At 42.4% G+C, this 22,146-nt stretch overlaps 1 protein-coding gene across 3 annotated transcripts in view; it reads right to left on the reverse strand.

Moving 5' to 3' along the window:
* The window catches only part of Dlc1 (DLC1 Rho GTPase activating protein), a 387,771-nt gene that overhangs the window by 39,198 nt on the left and 326,427 nt on the right, over positions 1-22,146 (reverse strand). Inside the window, exon 1 of one of the 3 annotated variants that reach the window (XM_021651063.2) lies at positions 3,481-3,856. The exons of the other annotated variants lie outside the window; for them this stretch is intronic. Coding sequence (XP_021506738.1) covers positions 3,481-3,517 — 37 coding nt within the window. The 5' untranslated portion in view covers positions 3,518-3,856. Of the gene's footprint in view, positions 1-3,480; positions 3,857-22,146 lie in introns of those variants that run through there. 3 annotated transcript variants of the gene reach the window in all.

Below are 22,146 nucleotides of genomic sequence, written 5' to 3' on the forward strand. Positions count from 1 at the left end.
CCTGTTGAGTGTGGGCTTGTGTTTTTCAGGCCAGGGTAGACATTAACTCTTCATAAACTGGCCTTTTAAACTTGACCTTGACCACACGGGGGGTGGGGGGAGGACTTTTTTATAGATGGATAAAAACCCAAGCACACCAAGACTCAGGGAGACAGCTATGTTCAGGTACTATTATCATTCTCTGCCATGGGCTCTAGAGCATGTCACTGTATCGCTGGCCTGCAAAAACATTAAAAATGACGGCCACCTTTCTCCTTCTTTGTTTGGCTTGCCTGGAGTCTGGGCACCTGGGCCAGGTTGTGCTCTGATGCCCTCTGTACAACAGAGGGCCATCAGCCTGCACTGGTTTGGTAATATCCAGGGAGGAAGCGGAAACATCTGAAGTTATTTTTACTTTTGCAGGTCTTCTGGCTGTACAGGGTGAACAGTAAGGGTGGATCAAGTATTGTCTGGAGCCCTTTAGGACTTTTTTTTTTTTTTCCTTTTTCTTTTTTTTTACATGGCCTCATTTCCGTCTTCCTGTTGCTAGGAAAGGGAGTTAAGCATGAGAAACTCGTGTTTACAATACTGGCCCATCCTGTCCAGAACAAGGCTCTCTTCAAGAGTCCCATTCACTTCACTCACTGTACTCTGGATGCCCCCAATTCTTCTGGACCAAATCACCCTGCCTTGAATATTTTCAAATTGAGTATTTACTCGACTAACTCATAAAAATGCCCTTCTCATTTAAACACTGCATCATGCTTTAAAATCTCCACAGGGACAGCCAGGGAAACCCAACTACTAATTTTTGCATTTGAAGCCACCTCCTGGAGCCTCACCAAGCCTCGGATTGGAAGCGTCTTGCATGAGTCCCTCTTGTCCCCTCTACCACCCACATCACTTCTGCGAGTTAAGAGTGGGAGCACCAGACACTTTAAAACTCACTTTATTCACCTTGCTTCGGCCATAACAAATCAATCCTTGTCCACTGGTCTTTGTTTTTTTTAAGTACAATGGAGAACAAAGGCAGATGGGCAAACTGTCTTGCATGTATTCCACAATTAAAAAAAAATAACTATTAAAATCTGAAACAGTTTACCCATCATTTTCACTCTTCAGGTCTACAAAAGTAGGGAAAAGAGCGGGGCATGGTGGCACACGCCTCTGATCCCAGCTTTCTGGGAAACAGAGGCAGGAGAATCTCCGTGAGTTTGAGGCCAGCCTGGTCTACAAAGCCAGTCTAGGAAAGCCAAGGCTACACAGAGAAACCCCTTCTGGGGGCGGGGGAGTAGGGAAAATGAGAATACAAGTCACTGAAACCACTTTTCTCATTTACTCCAGGGCACAAAGATTTAAGCTAAAGACCACATATCCAGATTGCAGATTCTGTGGCTTGGAGAAAAAAAGTCAGCTCCTGGTTCCTGAAGTTCTTGCCTGTTTTGAGAAGGGTGTCACTCAGCTCACAAGAAAGTAAAGTCAATTTGTCAAAAGCAAACTTCCAAAAAAAAAAAAAAACACAAAAAAACCCAAAACAAAACAAAAAACAAAACAAAACAAAAACAGCTGGAGAAAAGTCTGTCTGCTGAGCTTCACTTGAAACAGTGGTACCGATGAAAAAAATTACCCACCCAGGCTAGGGGCACGCTGCAAATCTGGCTGGCAAGCCTCAATAAAAGCGAATACAGGCAATCTCCAACATTTTCTCAGGAAATATCTTGAAATAACTTCTGAAGGCACATCTGCTAACCATTTGACACTCGTTCCTCAGGACTCTGGCTCTTCTGGGAGGGGGGCTGCTGCCTCGCAGGGCACCGCTCTGACCATCTGCTGCAATCTGCGTGCCAAGATGGCACTGGGTGCGTCCATTAATTCCACCCTTATGGTCAGCAAATTATCCCGCAGAGGACCAGCCTGCAGTCCAGATGGAAGCAAAATTAGTCACCCTCTTGCAGCCGCTGATAGGTTTACATTCTGAGGGCTGCAGTCCACAGGGTTATTATTTTCCCTCATCCCTTCAGCAGACAGAATTTTGCAGGGTTAAAAAAAAATGTAATTTGAGACTGGGCATTCTGCCTTCTCCAAAGCCTGATTTTTTTTCCTTCCTTCTACTCAAATGCGTCACATATGCCACCCCCACGAATCTTTTGGTAATAAATGGCCGTGCCTAGGCTGCATTCCTCCGAATCACCAGCTACAGCTTGAAACAACCTCTGACTCCCGAGAACGAACCCATTTGTGACCACGTTGGCTGTAAAAAGCCTCACTGAAAGCAAAACCGGATGGAGCAATAATTTTTTCCCCTCCTCTACTGCGCAGATTAATGACTGTAGGCAGGGTTTCCCTTATAGCTATTAGCATAATTTGGGAACGGAGTGGCTTTCAGTATCTGTCACCCTGCTAGGCTGTCGTGTCCTAGTTTCTTTGATCCTCACAAGTTTCACTTGTGCCAACAGTTACAGCGGAGGGCTGGGACTGCACAGCGAGGCTGTGCCACCTTCCCGGTTGGCGCAACTCGCGGGGTGCTGATCCCGAACTCGCTTTTCCAGCATCCCAGCTCACACCAAGGGCCGCGCGCTGAAATGATTCGCAGAGACAGAAAACTACACCGACAGGGTGGGCTGCTGCTCAGGGAGCAACCCTTAAGAAGGATCAAAGGCTCTCAGCTCCTGACATTGGAGGAGGGGACAGGGGCACAGGGAGGGGCACTAGTCCAAGACGCTAGTCTCCACCATACAAAAAGAAAAAAGAAACCCTCAGGCCTGTAGACGCGCTTCCTTCCTTTCCCCAGCTCATGGGCTCTTCCTCCCACGCCAAGGGTGTGGGCTTTTCAGGAACCACGTCCAACCACCCCACACAGCGGGAAAGCTCCGAGTTCCCAGTCCGAAACCCCACGTGCGATGGGGGTTGGGGGTGACTAAGGACCAACCCTGAGTTAGCCCGCCCAGGCTTAGTTGACTCCCAGAGTTTAAAACAAACAACAAAAGGATCGAACACTTTGGGTAAACGCGCTCTGAAACAACGTTAAGGAAACGTTTTCCCCCCAAGTACAGCGACAGGCTACACAGTCCCTTAAATAACGCATTCTTGGGGAGACAAGGCCGATTTGGAACTTCTAAGGTACAGAACAGCAAGAGGACACGGGAACGGTCTCTCCCCCACCAAAGCCGAAAAGCGGTTACTCGCCCCTCGCTGCCCCAGGCCAGCTTCTAGGACTAAAACCAGTCTAAGTCACCAGGACACCGGTCTGCAGTCCCCAGGCAATACATGGCCGAGGGACGTGACCCGATGTTAAAACCTCCCTCTCCAAACTCTTAACGCCAGCTGCTCGGACGCACGCGTTCTGCTCTCCAGAGCCCGGGGCGACTCCTCGGCAAGCGTGTCAAAACACACAACCACTCCTAGGACTTGGCAGAGCGGGGTGACAAATGCTCCTCGGCCGGTCCCCTCAGCAGCTGACCCCGGCTAGACCTAGTCCGACAGGGCATAAGTCCTTCTTACGTGTTAGGATCATGGTGTCCGGCTTGTCTCTGCACATCAAGGTCGGCGCGGGGCTGCGGGAGCGCACTGGGAACGTCGAGGCGGCCCGAAGCAATCGGGATCCCACGCCGGGACCCACGGTGGCACCCTGGACGCGAGCCCGCGGGGTCGTCAGCGCATCCTGGTTCGTGGCTTTCCTACGCTTCGCCCCGGCTCGGGCAAACTCGTGGGTTTTGATTGCGACCGCAGAGGGAGCGCTCTCAGGGAGCAGGGCACGAAGCTGGGGAGCCGCGGCTCCCGCTGCGAGGACGCCCAGCCATGGCCCAGCCTGGAGCGCACCGCCCTCCAGCCGCCCGCTACAGCGCTCTGCTCTCCGCGCGCCCTCCCGGCCGCGCCCTCCCACTGAGCCCGCCCCGACGGGCGGGGCCCACGTTGTGGCCTCGGGCTGTGCTCTGGCCCCGCCCACCGCGAGCCAGGCCCCGCCCCCAGGCGGCCCAGGTCCCGCCCCACGCCTCCTCCGCCCTTTCCTGGAATGTTTTCCCAGGGTCTGCGCTTCTGTGGCGCCGCGGCAAGCGCCTAAAAGTCGCCAACTACTGGCCTCTAGGGTAAAGGCAAAAGCCTGGAGGCATCCGCTGGGTGCAGAGGTCCGCGCCTCATGCTCATTTCCCCCCTGTCTTTTCCTGGGTGGTTCTGAGGACGCGAAGCCTGTCGCTCCGGTTGGCATCACAAAAAATTGCGGTGTAGGGGCAGTGGGGAGGTAAGGAAAGATCAGTGTCTTGATCAGAAAATGGGGAAAAGAAGTACCTGATCTTTGGGATACCCATTCCTTGCTAAAGGCCTCTAGAGTAAATAGGGAATGTGAGTATTAAATACTGCTCTCTTCCCAGCTCATGGGGAGAGTCAGTATACCTCCTGGGCATATATTTCTGACTGATATTTGGACTATGGTCACAGCACCTAGGACTGCTCATTGGCTGGCCTCAGCCTGCGGATTTATGATCTCTGATACTGACTTCCCCCTATCCCCGCCAAAGACTCAGAGGATTCTCAGACAGCTTATTTGGCGGCTCCTCATAGCATAAGAAGCCCCATTTTGAAACTCGCAACAGAATCCAATCAGAGTAAGGAGTTTAGAAGTCCACAGCAATTTTCATGGACATTTGCTTTGGGGTAAATTGGTGCTTTATGCGTGTTACCTTAACGGACAGAGACTCATTCATTTGGTACCAAGAGAGCATTTACCATGAGCCAAATGGTTTCTCCACTGGAGTATACAGCAGCCAGCAAAAGACCCACATCCCTGTCGTTCAGTAGCTGGCTTCTTTCTAGGGAAGCTATACAATAAGCAAAATAAGTGAGTGGATTCTGAAGGAACTGTGAATACATCCAGAGTTAGCATTTCCTTCTTGTACTCACATCTCTGAATGTGCAAGCCCCTCATTCTAAATCGCATAGGATTTGCATATAACATATACTTTTTCCTACATGTTTTTGAATAATTATTAGATTACTGATAATTTTTTAGAATATGTAACACAATGTAAACACTGTAGATTTGCGTATGTTCAGTACAGATAGGGGTTTTTCCTCCAAATATTTTGTTTTTGCATTCCTGGATATTGAATTTAGGGTAGAGCTAGTCAAGTGCTCTACTACTAAGCTCTATCCTTATCCCCAGAACCTACTTTTAATTAAAAATTATTATTATTATTAATCATGTGTGATGAACGTATGCATGCAGATGCCATGGTGCTATGTGGAGGTCAGAGAACAACTCTGTTTATTTCTCCTTCCACCTTTACATGAGTAGGAAGGATGAAATTCAAGTCATCAGGTTTGCTTCTCTGTTGCTGTAATACATAAAACAACTTAGGGGAAGAAAGTAGTTATCTCATCTTGTAACTTTCACTCCATCAAGGTAGGAAATTAAGGCAGGGACACAGAAATAGCAACTACAGCAGAAGCCATGGATGAATGGTGTTTACTGAACTGTCCATGGCTGGCTCAGCCTGCCTGATTATATAATCCAAGAACACCTGCTCAGTAGGGTCACCACCCACAATAGCCTGGTCCCTCTTTCATCAATCACTTACTAATCAAGAAAATGTCTCACAGGCTAACACATATGCCAATATGATTGAGGTATTTTCTGAGTTGAGGTTCCCTATTCTCAGATAACTCTAACTTGTCTTGAGTTGGAAAACAAAACAAACAAACAAAAAACCCTACCACACATGACAAGTGCGTTTACCTACTGAACTCTTTCATAGGCCTCTAAGCACTTTCTAAACTTTTCACTAAGATTCGTTCGTACTAAGCATGGTATGTACTCATCAGTGGGTTGGAGCCATATATTACAGGATAAACACTCTACAATTCACAGGCCAAAGAAGATAAGTAACAAGGAAGGAAGGCCCAAGGGAGGATGCAAAAATCTCACTCAGAAGGGGAAGTAGAATAGACAATGGAAGTAGTTCATTGAAGCAAAGAAACAAGGTAGGAGAAAAAGCCCAGAGAGAAATGAAGGTAGAGATCAGACCTGGTAAGAGCAGGGGCACCAAAGACAGAGGGCCTTTAGAGAGAAGGGGGGACCAGGAGGAGAGGCAGAAGGCGGATACGATCGAGATGTAAAGTGAATTCATCCATTCATTCACTCATTAATAAAAAAAAAAAAATATTCTTACGAAGTTGTCCAGGCTGTCCTTGAACTCACTTGGTAGTCCTGGGAGACTTTGAACTTCTGATTCTCCTGCCTGGACCTCTCAGGTAACTGGATCATGTGCCTGATTCACCTGGACTGGCATGTTTTCCATCAGTGGTGGACCAGGAAGGAAGCCATAGATTTGGTAGACCACTATCTTATTAAATGGGACATAAAATTTGACCAAGAAATTCCTATTTTACATGCCCAGAAGACAATGAAAACAATGAAGTACAAAGCCTCAACTTTCACCTTTGTGGACAAGAGGAGGGCTGGCAAAGCCATCAAGAGTGTATGGACAGACAATGCTGTTTACTAGATGAGAGAGGATGCTGAACCGCAGCCCAGGGTCCTTTCTGCTCACTTAGTCTTCCACTCATTACCACAGGCTTCATGTGTCTGTCTAGAGCAGCAGGCCTTAAACTGCATTTGTCTGCTGAGCTGCATCAACTGAGATCTGGGTCTTAAGCAGTGGGCTCGGAGAGACAAGCTTTGCCATGCAGCAGACAACCGCATTTTCCCTGAGCCAGCAGTCACTGTCACTGAAAGCTTTTTCATACAGAAGAATAGATATCCATCGCAAGAGCTGGGGAGATGGCTCAGTGGCCTAGATAGCTCAGTGCAAGTATGAAGACCTGCTTAGGAGTCCCAGCATCCAGATAAAAAAGACAGAAGAAGGGAGCCTGATAGTAACCACAGCACCGGGAGACTGGAGAATCCCTGGAGCTTGCTGGCTACAACCAGTTCTAGCTCCCCACAGGAGAAAATACCTAACCGATGAAGACACCTGCCACTGACTTCTGACCTCTGGACAGTTATACAGGTGTGTGTGCGCACAAACACGTACGTACACATAACACACACACACACACACACACACACCCACACAAAGAAAAAAAGAAAAAAATCCTCCACAAACTAAATTAGGTTTTGTAGAGGTACACTGTTTGTTGTTGTTGTTTGTGTGTTTTTTTATAACCATCTGTACTGTTCATTTCTGAGGCAAGTATTAGCTGCTCCAAGGCTATCCACAGCAGCACCCCAGCAATCTCTGTCTGGGTTTATTTCCTGCTGACTGTGGAATTACCAAAAAAAGAAAAACCTCATAGCTAACTCCTATATTGCGTAGCTGACTAAAAGAGCCATTCTTTGTGGTTATGGGTTCCTACACTATCTTAATGATTGACATTAGATATTACTGATGTTGTCCGAGGACACCCTCTTGTGTTTCATCCCATCATCACTTGTTAAAAACGAAATCCGACTTGAAAGGCTTCAGTGTGATGCTGGTGAGGCAAGCCCCAGCGGAACAGAGCAAAGGACGTTGCCTGGGGACTCACTAACAGGAGATCTGCCAGGGGCTAGACAGACATCTCGGCCTTTAAAAGCACGACTGCTCTTGCAGAGAGCCTGAATTGGGTTCCCAGCACCCGCATCCAGCAGGTCCAGTACTTGCTGTTTGGCTTCTGCTAACAGAACAACCCCAATGCACTGGTTAGACCGTCAAAAGCTCTATCCTCTTTCCCTCCTCCTTTCCTTTGCTTTCTTTGCAATGCTGATAATCAAACCAATTGCCTCTGTATGCCAAGCAAGCCCTCCACCACTGAGCAACACCACCAACTCCATTTATGTATATTTATGTCAAAGTTTCCACTGTTTAGATGCTGGAAACTAATTAAAAACAAACAAACAAAAGAAAAACTGAATCTATCCCGAGCAATTTCAACTTTGGGCTTCATTTATCCCTGGGGCAATTAGCTTAAACCTCTGCTCTAGTGACAGAAGCCAAATAATCTCTGGAAATTTCTTTACCTCCCTTAGGACTAGAAGACTCTTCTGTGCTTGGAAAATGTTGTAATGTAATTTGCGCTCAATGGAACATTGTGAAATGACTGGAGAAAATAATTTTGATTTGCAATGCTCAAAGGAGAAATATGACAAAGGAAAAAATACTGAAAATAATGTTAGCAGTTTTCAGTTAGGGGACATAATTTCATTTGAGAGCCAATAGCTGTCCTGAAATACACATGTATTTTTTTATTTTATTTATTTATTTTTTAGCTTCAGTAACCCCAGTTTGTGATCTTCCTGACTTCCCCTTACTGATATTTAGCTTTTTCAGATGTTTTCAAAACACACATGCTGAAACTGTAAGACAGAAGGGGAGAGGGAGAAAGGAGCTGGGCAGTGAAAAAGTTTCTGCTTCCTAAGCTCTGCTAGGAATAGCTGCCTTATTCCGCTAGATTTATTGTTAGAACTTTCAGACAATTCACATGCAGAGTCGGGGGCAGGCTAACTTATTCTTCTGGAAACGTCTTTAGATTATTAATGAGGGGTACAGAGAGATTCTTTCACAAATGATATGAATCTACCTTTTAGATAATCACTTAAACCAAACTATGACCCAGCCCAGAATGTCATATTTAACATTCAAACAAGCATTATTAAAGCCAGAGAAAGGTCACAGGAAAAAAAGGTGATTATCAAGAGTGAATCTGGAGGGGAAGTTTCTTGAGGGTGAAGTAGGGACAGACAAACTTGCAGAGACCAGTAGAATTCTCTTTCTTTTCCTTTTTTTTTTTCTTTTTTCTTTTTTAATTACTGAGATAGTAGAGATTGGACACAGACAAACACTCTTCTCTTGAGCTCTATTTTTAGCCTTCTTTTCACGTGAAACAAAGCAAAGCAAAGCAAAACAAAACAAAACAAAAAGCATGGTCTCACTACATTGAGCAAGATGGCCCTTGAACTTGGGCTCCTCTTGTTCCACCCTCCTAAGTGGAGTTACGGGATGCTCATTCAGTGGAAGGTCAGGGCACACTGACTTCTTGATCTGGATCTAATACTTCAATGAGCAGGCTTTCCTGGGATACTCAGCATATTTACAGTAGAATTTATTTGAAAGTCTGGTTTATCCAAAGGCTCAGCTGAGGCTTAGCCTGAGGCCTCAGTGCTAACAATGGCAGAGATGAGAAACCAACAGTGACACACTGGCTCATGCCTCTGCCACACCCCGATTTCATTTGATCTTTGCCAAAATGAGTCTGGTTCTTTCATGTGGCCTCTGGCAGTACAAAAATCAAGAAAATGGCAAACAGAAATGGCAATCATTTTTTAACTCCATGTGAGCAACTAGGCTGCTTTCCCACCAAATTAACCAAGTTAACTGCAGGCTTCAATTGTACATTCTGTTAGCATCCTATGATTTTAATTCTTTTTGAGCTTGTAGCCCCAATTTCCCCAACTTCTGGGGATGGGCTACATCATTTTATAAGCAAGCAATATTTTATTTTTGTTTTCAAATATGGATTAAGATGCTTATTGTGAAGTTAAGAAAATACGGAAAAGTGCAAAGAAAAAAAAAGAAGCTTAATAATCAAACAAGGTAAGATTGCTAAGAGATATTGTAGGTCCATCTCATCTACATGCCCAGGCTCACCATCAGACAAGATTGAGATCATAGCACATATTGTCTCATTAAATATATATGTACTTATTTATCAAGATTGGGTCCCACACAGCTCAGGCTCTCCTTGAGATCAGTATGCGGCAAAGGATGATTTTGCCCTTGTCTCCCTGCCCCTGTTCCAAGTATTGAGATCACAGGCATGAGCCACCATGTCAGGTTTTAGGCATTGCTTCAGACCAGACCCAAGCAGTATATATGCTAGGTACAACTGAGCTACATCCCCATTTCCTGTTGTCTAATTTTTAGTTAATGTAGCTGATGAATATGCTCTGTTGAAGTTGCATTATAGCCAACGCTGACATTTTAATTTTTCACCATTATCTTTAATATAAATGTAGCTTAAAGAGTACAGATAATAATTTTACAGGTAAATTCACTTACTTTGAGTTAAGAGGTCAAATGATACTGGGGCATTTGATCTCTATTATATCTATCTATGTAACTCTATTATCTATTTATCATCTCTCTCTCTATCTGTCATCTATCTCTATCATCTATCTATCATCTATGCATTTATCATTCATCTACTTATCTTCTAAATTACCTACCTATCTATCTATCTATCTATCTATCTATCTATCATCCACCTTTCTACCCATCATTCATCTACCTATCTTCTACTTCCCTACCTACCTACCTACCTATCAGTTATCATCTGTCTTTCTACATTGTCTTCCAGAAAGTTTTTTTTTTTGGCATTTTTCAGAGGTTGAATGTACTTGTTTCTTGCATAATAATTTCAATTGCTATCATTCAGGTGATAAGCAAAATGAAATGCTTCCCCATTATTTACATTTTTGGATACTAAATTTGTTGAAGTTTCTATTGCATTCAATTTGCATAACATAAAATTTGCCCTCATCACCACTTTTAAGTGGATAGTTCAGTAGCTAAAGCATACCTTCGCTGTTACACAGCCAGCCCCACTTTCTATCTTTAGAACATTTTCCTTTTCCCCAGTTGAAATTCTGTTTAACATTATCTCTGATTCTTTCTCCAGCCTCTGGTAGCAACCATTCCAACGACCCTGGTTGAATTTAACTGTTCCTCATACTTCATAGCAATGAGAAAAGCAATAATATAATATTTATTCTTTGGTGTCTAGCTTATGCTGCCTGAGTGTCTTCGTGTTTTTAGAGCAGCCATGCAAATGCACACGCACATCTATTGAGTATAGGTAGTGATTTGAATGAAAATGGTCCTCATAGGCTTATAGGGAGTGGCGGCATTAAGAAGTATGGCCTTGGAGGAGGTGTGTCATTGTTGGAGGAAATGTGTCACTAAGGGGTAAGCTTTGAGGGTTCAGATGCTCAGCCCAGACCCAGTATCTTACTCTCTTCCTACAGCCTGTCCATCCAGATGTTAGAACCCTCTTCTAACTCTCTAGCATGTCTGCCTGCCTGCCACCATGTTTCTCATCATGATGATAAAGGACTAAACCTCTGACCTGTAAGCCAGCCCTTAATTAAATGTTTTCCTTTATAAGCGTTGCATGGTCACAGTGTCTCTTTGTAGCAATAAAAACCCCAAGTAAGATAGTATGTATAAACTAAAAAAGCATATTTAAGTTATCTCTATACCCAGCTATAATTTTTATTTGTATGTGGTGTATATTCATGTATGTGTGTATGTGTGTGTGTGTGTGTGTGAGAGAGAGAGAGAGAGAGACAGAGAGAGATCTCCCAATTTTCTGTTTGAATCAGCATCCAGCATTGACTCTGCAGCTCACCAATTCAGCAAGACTAGCTGGCCAGCCAGCTTCAGGGATCTTGCTGTCTTTGCCTCTCAATGGTAACATGTACCACACCCTGCTTTTTTCCTTGTGGGTGCTGGGGATCTGAACTCAGTCTTTACGGTTGTACAGCAAGTTCTTTACCAACTAAGTCATTCCCCAGCCTACTAATAGCTCCGTTTAATGAAACACTTCCTTTTACTGTCTTAGATGTATTATGTGTATCTTAGATATTTGTCTCTATTATTGCGTTATTTTTGACACAGGGTCTCACTACGTACTCTTGGCTTATTTGGCCTGGATTCACTTTGTGGCCAGGATAGCCTGAAGCTCACAGAGATCCACCTGCCTCTATCTCCTGACTGCTGTCATTAAATTGGCCCACTTGACATTTATTTTTAATAGTTTGTCACCTGCTCTTTGTTTTTGAAAATTTTAGCCTTTCTTTAAAAAAATTAAAATGTCACAGAAAATCCAAAGGTCTTGCTTATTGTTTGTTTTTATTATTGACTAGGAATTTTTGTTAGGTAGTTTATGTGGTTTAAAACAGGAAATGCTAAGACAGGAAATTAGTTTATAAAATAAAGTTTACAATGCCTGGGTTTTTTTTCACTTTACTTTAAATTACAAATTCATAATTTCAAAAACAGTTCTAAGGTTTCTTTTGTTTTTGTCTGTCTTTAATTTTTTTGTGTGTGATACTAGGCATTAAGCCTAGATTTGCATTTTTGAGAAAAATGTTTATACTATGAAACCATGGCCTCAATCCTCTTTTGACCTTTTGTTTTGTTTCTTCTTAATTTTTTTCCTCAGGCTAGCCTTGTGATCCTCCTGCCTCGCCTTCCAAAACATCTGGCTTTATAGGCCTGTGTCACCAGGCCCAGTGTATTCCATTTTTCTTGCATTTAGATGCTGTGGTGGTTCTTTCTCTCCTGACCAACTCTCAAATGTCAGTCTTTCACAGTCCTTTTAAAAATGGCTAATTTGCTCCCTTGCAGTTTCCCAAAATGCACCTTAATCGAGCTTAATTCAACTGAATCAGGAAGAGTAATTAAGGCAGTTAGCTGCACCCCCATCGCCCCCCATCGACTCAGTTATCTGGAATCTTGGTTTTCACTGTTGGGGAAGAGGGTGCCTTGCTGTGGCACCATTTCACTCTGGAGGTAGTCTCACCCTGGTTCTGGTTCTGATAGCTCTTTCTGCTTTCAGTTTTATAGCTGGAGATAATGATTTTTCAGCTCCCTGCTCTGGCTCAGTACTGCCATCTTCCCCCACCACCACCCCCCCCCACCCCGACCATGATGAACTTTCTCCTGGGAACCTTGACTCCAAATCGCTAATACAGGTGGCTCCCTAAGGCGAAGCCTCCATACGAAACAGCTGTTGGGAGACAGGGGATAAGTCCAAGACCTAGGGGCGTTATGTTTTTGAGAAACTTGCTGCTTTTCAAATTTTCCTTAGGTGCTAGGAGAGCAGGTATGTTTATATATGCCTCAAAATAAGTAAGTCCTAGGACGTGTGAATTTTTTCAGTAACCAAATACAATGCTAACAATTTCAGGTTTATTCTGTCACCTTATTTAAAGAGCTATTCAGACTTTTGTCCCTAAACTTTCACTTTTCAAAAATCACTATTCAGATGTCCTCTGGAACCACCTTCTGAAATAAAACTGCCCACCAAAATTCTAAACACGGGAAGGGGAACCCGCTTGTGTTTGTTTCTGCTGTGACGGTGTTTTATATTCACTTGATTTATAATATGCTGGCCTTTCCCCAGGATAGACTGGTCCTACAATAAAGATGCTGTGAGGTGGGTGAGGCGGTTCCCTGAAAGACAATGAACAGTGCTGCCTTGGCTGATCACCGTAGCATGTTGGCCCTCTCAGTGTTGTTGCTGGAAACCCCTCTGCAGCTCCGGGTCATTAACTTACTTTAATAGTCAACAGGAGAGAGGGACCATAGCAGGCCCACAGCTAGGCTCTTCATGCGTAACTAACTCCCTTAATTATCTCTCACTGATTTAGTCGAATTAAGCTGGATTAAGCTGCATTTTGGGAAACTGCAAGGCAGCAAATTAGCCATTTTTAAAAGGAGATCTGGTACCAAGACTCAAGAACTGTGAGAGACTGACATTTGAGAATTGGTCAGTAGAGAAAGAACTAGATTGTGCCTCGTTTGTGTTTATATTCTATTGCTGAACAAACAGCTACTTCCCTGTTATTATTATTATTATTTGCCATCAGTTGATGGCTTAGCAAAGTGAATACAGGAAAGACAGTAATAAGTAAACAAATGTAATCAATTTGAAAAATCAATTATATTTTGTAACTGCTTTCTCCAGATATCTGAATTTCCGGTAGCAACAAAATAAAAAACCTAGCTACATATTAATTATTTGAGTGTCCTGAAAGAACAAAAAGATTGAATGAGGGCAGTTTTGCTCTCTGCTGGAGCAGGAAAACTACCTTTGCCTTTTTGCAACAGAACTTCAGGGCCTCTGGCTTTGGGAGTCTGGGATTTGCACCAGCAGCCCTTGGGCTCTCATCTTTAGCTTTGGAGTGAGAATTACACCGTTGGTTTCCTTAGTTCTGAGGCCTTTGATTTTGGAACAAGCAATACTCACAGCTTAACTGATTGACCAGCTTGTTGCTGATATATTAAAAAACTTCTCAGCCTCTCTAGGGAGTCAACCATCCTCGTGTTAAATTCCTATCTATCTGTCTAGTAATCAGTCATCTCTCTCTCTCTATCCATTCCTTCAACCATCCACCATATTGGTTTTGTTTCTGTAGAGAACCCTATTATTATTAGACCCTAAGGGAAAAAATGGCTAGCTGTGTCTTGTCAACACTCCATAAGCAAAAGAGCAATAACTGCTATTGCTTTAAGCCATTGTATTGAGGTAGCTATTGCAATGATAAGTAACTCAGAACAGGCGCATTATCTGACAAAATGGACCAAAATTATACTCAATAACAGTATAATGATAAATGTTTTATCATTTGAATCACTATTAAATAACTAATAGCTGTAGAGGCTATCATACTGAAATGTCTAAATACAAAAGGATAGTGAATACCAAATTTGTATCTTATGATGAAAGATGGTACCTGATGAAATATGTAACTAGGGTTGCTTCTAGGAGCCAAAAAGTTATGGTACAAGATTAAGTAAGCATGGAGTTTGGGGGAAAAAAACAAAACAAAACAAAAAACCAAGAGAATAAATAAACTTTAAGAAGGAAAAACAAAACAAAACAAGGAGTCAATAGAAAAAAAGAATATAAAATAATAAGTTCAGAAAACATCCCATCCCCCACTTAATGTCTTTAAAAGACTTTAAATAAAAAAATTCTAGTTATACTCTACTGCAGTGCTATTATTAAAAAGCTCTGGACCTGTGGGCTGGAAAGATGACTTAGGAGTTGAGTCTTCCACAGGACCCGGGTTCAGTTCCCAGCACTGACATGGCAGCTCACAACATTCTGCCTTTCCAGTTTTAGAACCTGACACCTTCTTCTGGTCTCTGTGGGCACCACTGCACACACCCAGTGCACAGATGTACATTCAGGCAAAATATCAATGCACATTCCAAAAAAAAAAAAGTCTCAGAATTAGCAGACTAAAGGTGCTAAAAGTACTGACTGTTGATAAGTAAATTTGTGTTATTTAATATGTCCCCAAGTCTTTCTATTGTTAATCTAATGTTATTAATGTAATAGTAATAATCACAGGAACTTGTTTTGTAAAAAGGAGTATATTCTCCAAAGACAGTGCTAGCTGTAGATTTGTCTCTTCCAATTTGACACGTGGGAACTCTATTTAATTTGATTGTGTTGTTTTTTTAAATTGTTGTTATTATTGCTTATGTTATAAGAGTGTTGAAAGTTGGGAAAGGAAGTCCAGAACATGTTTCTGGAAATTTTAATGTGCTCAGCATAAAGAGCCAGGGAGGAGAGCAAACAGGAACTTTTCTTTAGAGGCGTAAGGGCATTTTGGGTGACTTTGGACTTCATGCTTGAGACAGGTCTGTTTTTGAACTGTCTAACAAAATCTGCATGGAATTTAGGAAGAATGAAAAAAAAATGCTGATTAATGTAGAGAAAATCGTAGTTCTTTTTAGGTTGCTTGTTCCACTACCCCAAAGAGTGTTAAAACCAAGCCAGGTGGACCCCAGTTTTGATGCTTCTCTTCATTTGTGTTATACCCCATCCCTTTACGAAACCATACCTCATTTCAAAACAAACAAACAAACAAACAGAAACCCCAAACAACCCTTCTTTTCCACACTTGGCTATCAAATCATCTAGATTTTTTTCAGCTGACACTGTTGGTCTCCTCGGAAAGGAAGGATCTAATCCAAGTGTCCTAAATGGATCTCCAACAGAAAACTAAACACAGATCCTTGCCACAGAGGACTAAATACTTATTTAGTCCTCCCCTAAATAAGTACATGTGGATTCTGTTTTCCCTTTCATACTCCACACGAACAGCCTTGGGACCAAGATTATTCTACACCCGGCACGTTCACTGCGTCTTCAACAATCTCAGAGCATCAGATAGACAGATATCATGAATACTTGGCATACTTGGGTAGAGGCACAATAGACTACATTTGCAAACAGTCACAAAAGGGAAGTTCTTCCATCTGGATTTCCAGGCCTGTCACTGACGCTGACATGTGACTTTGAGTATTCTGTAGTTATGGAGGGCCAGGGGCCTCAATCTATAAACTTACTGCATGGTGGAACTCGTTTGCTGCTGGCAGGTCTGTGGCTTAAACCTGGCTGTGCACACTCACATATTGTGAAGAGACAGAAAACCAGGGCCAGTAGGAGAACATCAATAACCAAAGTGTGTGTATGTGTGTGCATGTGCGTGTGTGTGTGTCCGCTCATATGCGCAGGTACCTGAGTGTGTGTGGGTGTGTGCATACACATGTTTGAACACTTAGGTATTTTTCCTCTCCAGACCTCAACTGAAGTATCATGCTATCCCTTGTCAATCTTCTAGGCATTTTCTTGACAGCCATCACCTACCTGGGGAGGAATGAGGTGATGCTCTCTTTGTGACACTAACTAGAAATCTCTCAACAGAATCCCAACAGGGAAGGCCTGCTTCTGGGGAGCTGTAACTCAGTCCTCTTTCAGAGTTTCTCCGCTGTGCTTCTGACTTCCAGTCTCACCCCAGAACCAAACTCTTCTTCACGGCTGCTTTCTCACACTGCAGGTGAATCCGAGGTTATCACCTCAGTGTCTCCAAGATCCCTGGAACTGAACCTCACTATGTTCTGAGCATGAATGATCCCATCCATCCCTTCTCCCAAAATTCCTTCAGAAACTATTTCTTTCTTAAGAACAATCGGTGACCGGACTCAACTTCCTGCTCTGCAGCCCTTTGGTAAGGCAACACCATAGTTGTTTAGAAGAGATGATACTTTCTTTTTCTTTATCTGTGTGCCCCAGCCCCCATCTGCCTGGGTTCTTCCTCCTGGTTCCATACATGTTTGTCACCGCATTCACTCCTGGCCAAGCACAGGCTCGATGAGGTGGGTTTTTGTTTTATTTTTTTAAATTCTTCTCACATATATTATATCCTGACTGCGGTTTTCCTTCCTTCCACTCGTTCCATTCCCTCCCCCCATCTCACCTCTTCCCCCCTATTCACTCCCCCTCTGTTTCCCTTCAGAAAAGTGCAGGCCTGCTAGGGATATCAACCAAACATGGGTGTAACAAGTTACAATGAGACGAGGCACATACCCTCATACTGAGACGGCACAAGGCAACCCAGTAGGAGGGAACGCGTCCCCCAGATAGGCAAAAGAGTCAGAGGCAACCTCCACTCTGACTGAAGAATATTTTTAAACTCTCTGCTATGGCTGGTTACTGTTTCCCTTGTCTTCAGAGTGACAGTGTGCCAGCATGTCTGTCTGGATAGTCTGGGTACTGACTGGCTTTGTGTGTCAACTTGATACAAGCTCGCCCATGGGGAAGAAAGGAACCTCAGCTGACAAAATGCCTCCATGCCATCCAGCTGTAAGGCATTTTTCTCAATTAGTGATCAACCGGGGAAGGACCCGGCTCATGGTGGGTGGTGCTGTCCCTAGGTTGGTTCTGTGTTCTATAAGATAACAGGCTGAGCAAGCCATGGGGAGCAAGCACCCCTCCATGGCCTCTGCATCAACTCCTGCTGCCTCCAGGTTCCTGCCCTGTTTGAGTTCTTCCAATGATTGAAAAGGAAGGCAAATAAAGTCTTTCCTCCCCAACTTGCCTTTTGGTCACGGGGTTTCGTTGTAGCAATAGAAACCCTAACTAGGACAGTCTGATAGCTGGGTGGAAGACTATTTGTACTAAGAAGGGATGGGAAATCCCTCTAGTGTTCTCTCTCTCCCAAACCAGGGCTGGCAGAAAGCAAGTAATTTGGAGATGAAAGGCTTCATCTGCTAATAGTCCCTGGGGTCATCAGACCTCTTGTTTGCACTTGGTTTTGGAAAGACTTGCCTGAGTGAATTACTCTCAACATCCAGAATGAAGCCTTTCGTTCTGCTGGTAACCACATCACTTATTTAAATAACATTTCCCAAGGCTATAATAGGCATCTCTCAAGATCTGTCCGTTCACAGCCAGTATTAAATTAGCCATTTGTCTCCGAAGGGTGTTGGATTGCCTGTAAAACCACTACTTGAACGTGTACTGTAAGGTTGTGTGTGTGTGTGTGTGAATATATATATTTCTTCAGCTTTTCCAGACAGTTGAAAAAGAAATGGTAGAAAAAGAAAGGACTATACGTTGGGTTAAGGGAAGCTTTATGAGTTTGGAACCACATCTATGTATTACAAAAAAAAGTAATAATTACAAGAGGCTGGGTCTTGTTTCTTCGCCCAGGCTGGCCCTGAGCTCATGGGATCAACTGATCCTCCTCTTTGTCTTCTTAAGCAGCTTTGACTACATATGTGGGATACTGTATCAGGCTAAATCTGTATATTTATTTAGAAACAAATCTTTTATTAGAAAAAAGTTAATGAGTTAATCAAAATTCATATAATCAAAGAATTATAACCAAAAGTAACTTGCAGAGGACAAGAAGAAGGCAGGGACTAAGAGATGATATCTCTTGTAAAGGTTTTCAGTCTCTTTTTGTCTTTGTTACCAATACTCTAATTGATCATTCTATTGCAGTTACCAGGCACTCAGGAGGAACAGGGGCTATCACCCTGATCATGTGACTCACTGGCACAGATGGGGTTTGTGAGAAAGACTCAGGACTGGCTGTAATCACAGGAGCCCAGGGATGGCTTTAATATCCTCTTAGACAGAAGCATGACAGATTAGTGGGGGTAGGGGAACAACTCCTTCCTTCTCAGGAAACCAGGCCTCTGGCTATAGCTTTGTCTTAACTGTGCCTTAGATCTTCTGAACTCTTTCCCCCTGAACTTTAAAGGACCTACACTTTCCACCAACACTTTAATGTGCATGAAACAAAAACTGGGATGAGGAATTTAATCTCATTGAAGGGTCTGATTTCATAGGATGTTTTCCTACAAACAGACTTCACCTCCAGAACAATCCTTCAACAGGACACTATGGTCCCTGAAGCACAATGGCGTTAAATATGAAGGAGCCTTTATAAGAACTACTGATTCTCAACTCCTTTCATGGAAAAAACCAAAATGCAATAATTTTGTGCATTTTTAAAGTGGCTGTCTGCAGTTGAGACAGACATTTATTGTCTTAGGTAAGAGACCTATAAAGATGGGCAGAGAAAGCTGGGATTATGGGCGTTGGGAATGAGATGAAGGTGAAATTTATGAGGAAGATGAAGTATGGAAAGAGGAATGTGAATCCTTTTGAAACATAAACAGCCATCTAGGACAGGTGCATGAAGAAAAGTGGGCTCCAAAAACTTTGGAATGGGACAACCACAAAGAAACCTGGGATACACAGGATAGCATGAGGTATTAGTATGGAAAGACTCATGATTGCAGATGTTGGCTCTGTCCTAGTGAGTATGCCAGTCTAATAGAAAAGCAACAAAAATAGCAGCAGCCTGTTTTCAGGACATTGGCCACTGATGCATGTTGAGTGTTATCTAAATCACAGTTTTGAGTTCTTTCATGTACTATGTGGATTAATGCCCTAAACACTATAGGCTTATTAAACAGCCTCCTTGTACAATTTCGGAAAACTAAACAGCTCGTTCAAGAAAACTGTAGTGCTAGATTCAAACCCGTGGCTTCTGGCGATAGTGTTTATGTGGAACTTAAAGAGAATATGCTATTATGAGTCAGTGGAACTGAAGAGTAAGTCTAGAAATGGACACGGATAAAGGAATTTAGATAAATTAAAGTAAATTTAAGAAGATACCTGATTGCTCAATATCTGAGCCGGTCATTTAAAAACAAACAGAACTTGCCAATGCTTTATACCAACTTATTTTTGAAATGTTTCAAGACTTAAAACATAAAGCAAGAGTTACTTCATGAGAACATGCACAAGTGAAAACTGGCTTGAGGGGACTTACTTTTCATCCTATATGGTATCATAAATGTCAAATCTTACAATTCATGCTCACCGCCTGTTAAAAGTGATTTATAAGAGAGCAGTAAAGCCTCTCTTTGTTCACATGCAGAGGTTGTGAGTGATGGCTGTGTGCTACGAACGTTCATGACTGATCCTAACAAACACATCATTTGGAGTTTTAGTCTACCTGTGATAGTTCTGTGTGATATTATTCATTGCCTACTTAAAAAAGAATACATTTAGTAAGTATATTTCATAAAGAACTAATACTCTAAACAATGAACAGGTTGCTATGAGTCAATGTTAAGAGCAAAACTAATTTCAAAATAAAAGAAGCAAATATATACTTCGCAGACATAAAAATGGTTTACTTTACATTCATCTATGATGTTGATAAATAGCATTATATTCCTTGGTATTGCTTATTAGTATTCAACTTAAAATCTATTCTGAAATTGACATTGTTCCTTGTTGTGGCTATTTTGAGAAGGGCTGATGTGAGCCTTGTCTTCTTTTTTCTTTTTTTTTTTCTTTTTTCCTTTTTTAAATTCTGGCCAAGGATACAAAGCTTTTTTGTTTCTCCTTCTTTCTTTTCTTCTTCTTTTTTTTTTTTTGAGACAGGGCTTCTTTGTGTATCTTGGCTGTCCTGGACTCACGAGGTAGACCAGGTTGGCCTCGAATTCATCGTGATCTCAGCCTGCCTCTGCCTCCCAGAGTGCATGCGCCACCATGCCTGGCAGTAAAACTTTTTATCTTAACCTGTGCTATTTGCCTGTACAGCCAGGCCAAGTGTTCTGTCAGTGGTTGTTGCCCACCTTCTGGCTTCTTGTTAGTTGCACAGTATGACGTTTTTCTCCAGGTTCACTAAATACAGTCTTAGGACTGCTTTGAGTACAAGATTTTGCAGAGCCTAAGGTATGCCTGTGAGCCAGAAACTGATTCCACAGTGAAGCCCTGGTCTTTAGAAAGAGACAACAGTGCCAAATGTTCTGAAATTGGCATTCTCTGGTCCATCAGAGTTTTGAAATGGTGTTGGGTAGGAATCCTGTTGGTTGGTCCGAATGGCTTAGATTGTCAAGGTGTTTTCTGTAATAGATGCAAACAGTTCTGAAGGAAGGGATTGACTGCAAAGTTTTGGGATACAATTCAATTCTGAGTTTAAAATTTATACCAGAAGAAATATTTCTATATATTTGCTTAGTTTCAAGAGTATCTGATATAAAGTTAATAGTTGGAACAAGTTTGTTTAATAAAGTTATCATTCTCAGTAAATTATGTGATGGTTTTAATTTCCAGAGAATGGAAAGGAAATGACTGGAAATAGATAGATTGAACTTGCTCCTCAAAATCTGCTTAAGCACTGACATGAAGCACTGTTGAATCTTTACTATGCCTGTATAGACACATGGATCATCTTATCAATTATCTGAAAAGCTGCTGCCATCTTTTGGGTGGGTGAGGAGGAATCAGTTGCTAACAGAAACCACTCATTCTGATTATGACCCCAAAAGGCTTGGTAACTGCTTTAAGGAGCACACTCTAAGAGACACTCTTTTCTAGCACCTTCCCTCTCCTGAGAATGCTCGCATCCTCCACTTTAACAGCTTTCACATAAGTTCTTTACCGTGTAGTCACGCATATTTAGTATAGACAACAACAGCTCGTAGAGATGATGGAGAATCAGAAGGAAACAAACACTTGCATCTTTTACATAGAAATACTTAGATATGCGGATAAGGGGACCTTGCAAACAAAAAAACATAGAGATGTAGTGTATACTTTAGAAACCAATGTAGAATTGAGTTAAATAAAAAGTGAAATATGAACATTCTGTGGGGGATAAGCTGGAGATTATTCAAATCGTATCTTTGCAGGCACTTGTACATGTGTATTTTCTTGTGTGAGTGTGTATATTTATGTACATATAAATAGGCATAACTTTTCTTCATTAATTTCTAGGAAAACTGGCCTATAAATTTCTTTTAAAAAACATGATGATATGTAACCATGTCACTGCTTAGACATATATAAATTTTCTTTTGTTTGTATAGAATTCTGTTACATTGCTATACTGTACTTACTCAGCTATTATTTTGATGGGCATCTATGCGTCACAGCTTTTTGGGATTTATTTTTGTTATTACTGTAATCCTACCTCGGCAAATATCCTGGTGCCTATAGGATTTAAAGAGTGAGTGAGTGCAAACCAAATTCTACCAAAAACCAATAAAGAAAAAAAGACTAATACAGTCAAGAATCAACATTTTT

The sequence above is a fragment of the Meriones unguiculatus genome, chromosome 4 (assembly GCF_030254825.1).
Source record: "Meriones unguiculatus strain TT.TT164.6M chromosome 4, Bangor_MerUng_6.1, whole genome shotgun sequence".
Classification (NCBI taxonomy): Eukaryota; Metazoa; Chordata; class Mammalia; order Rodentia; family Muridae; genus Meriones; species Meriones unguiculatus.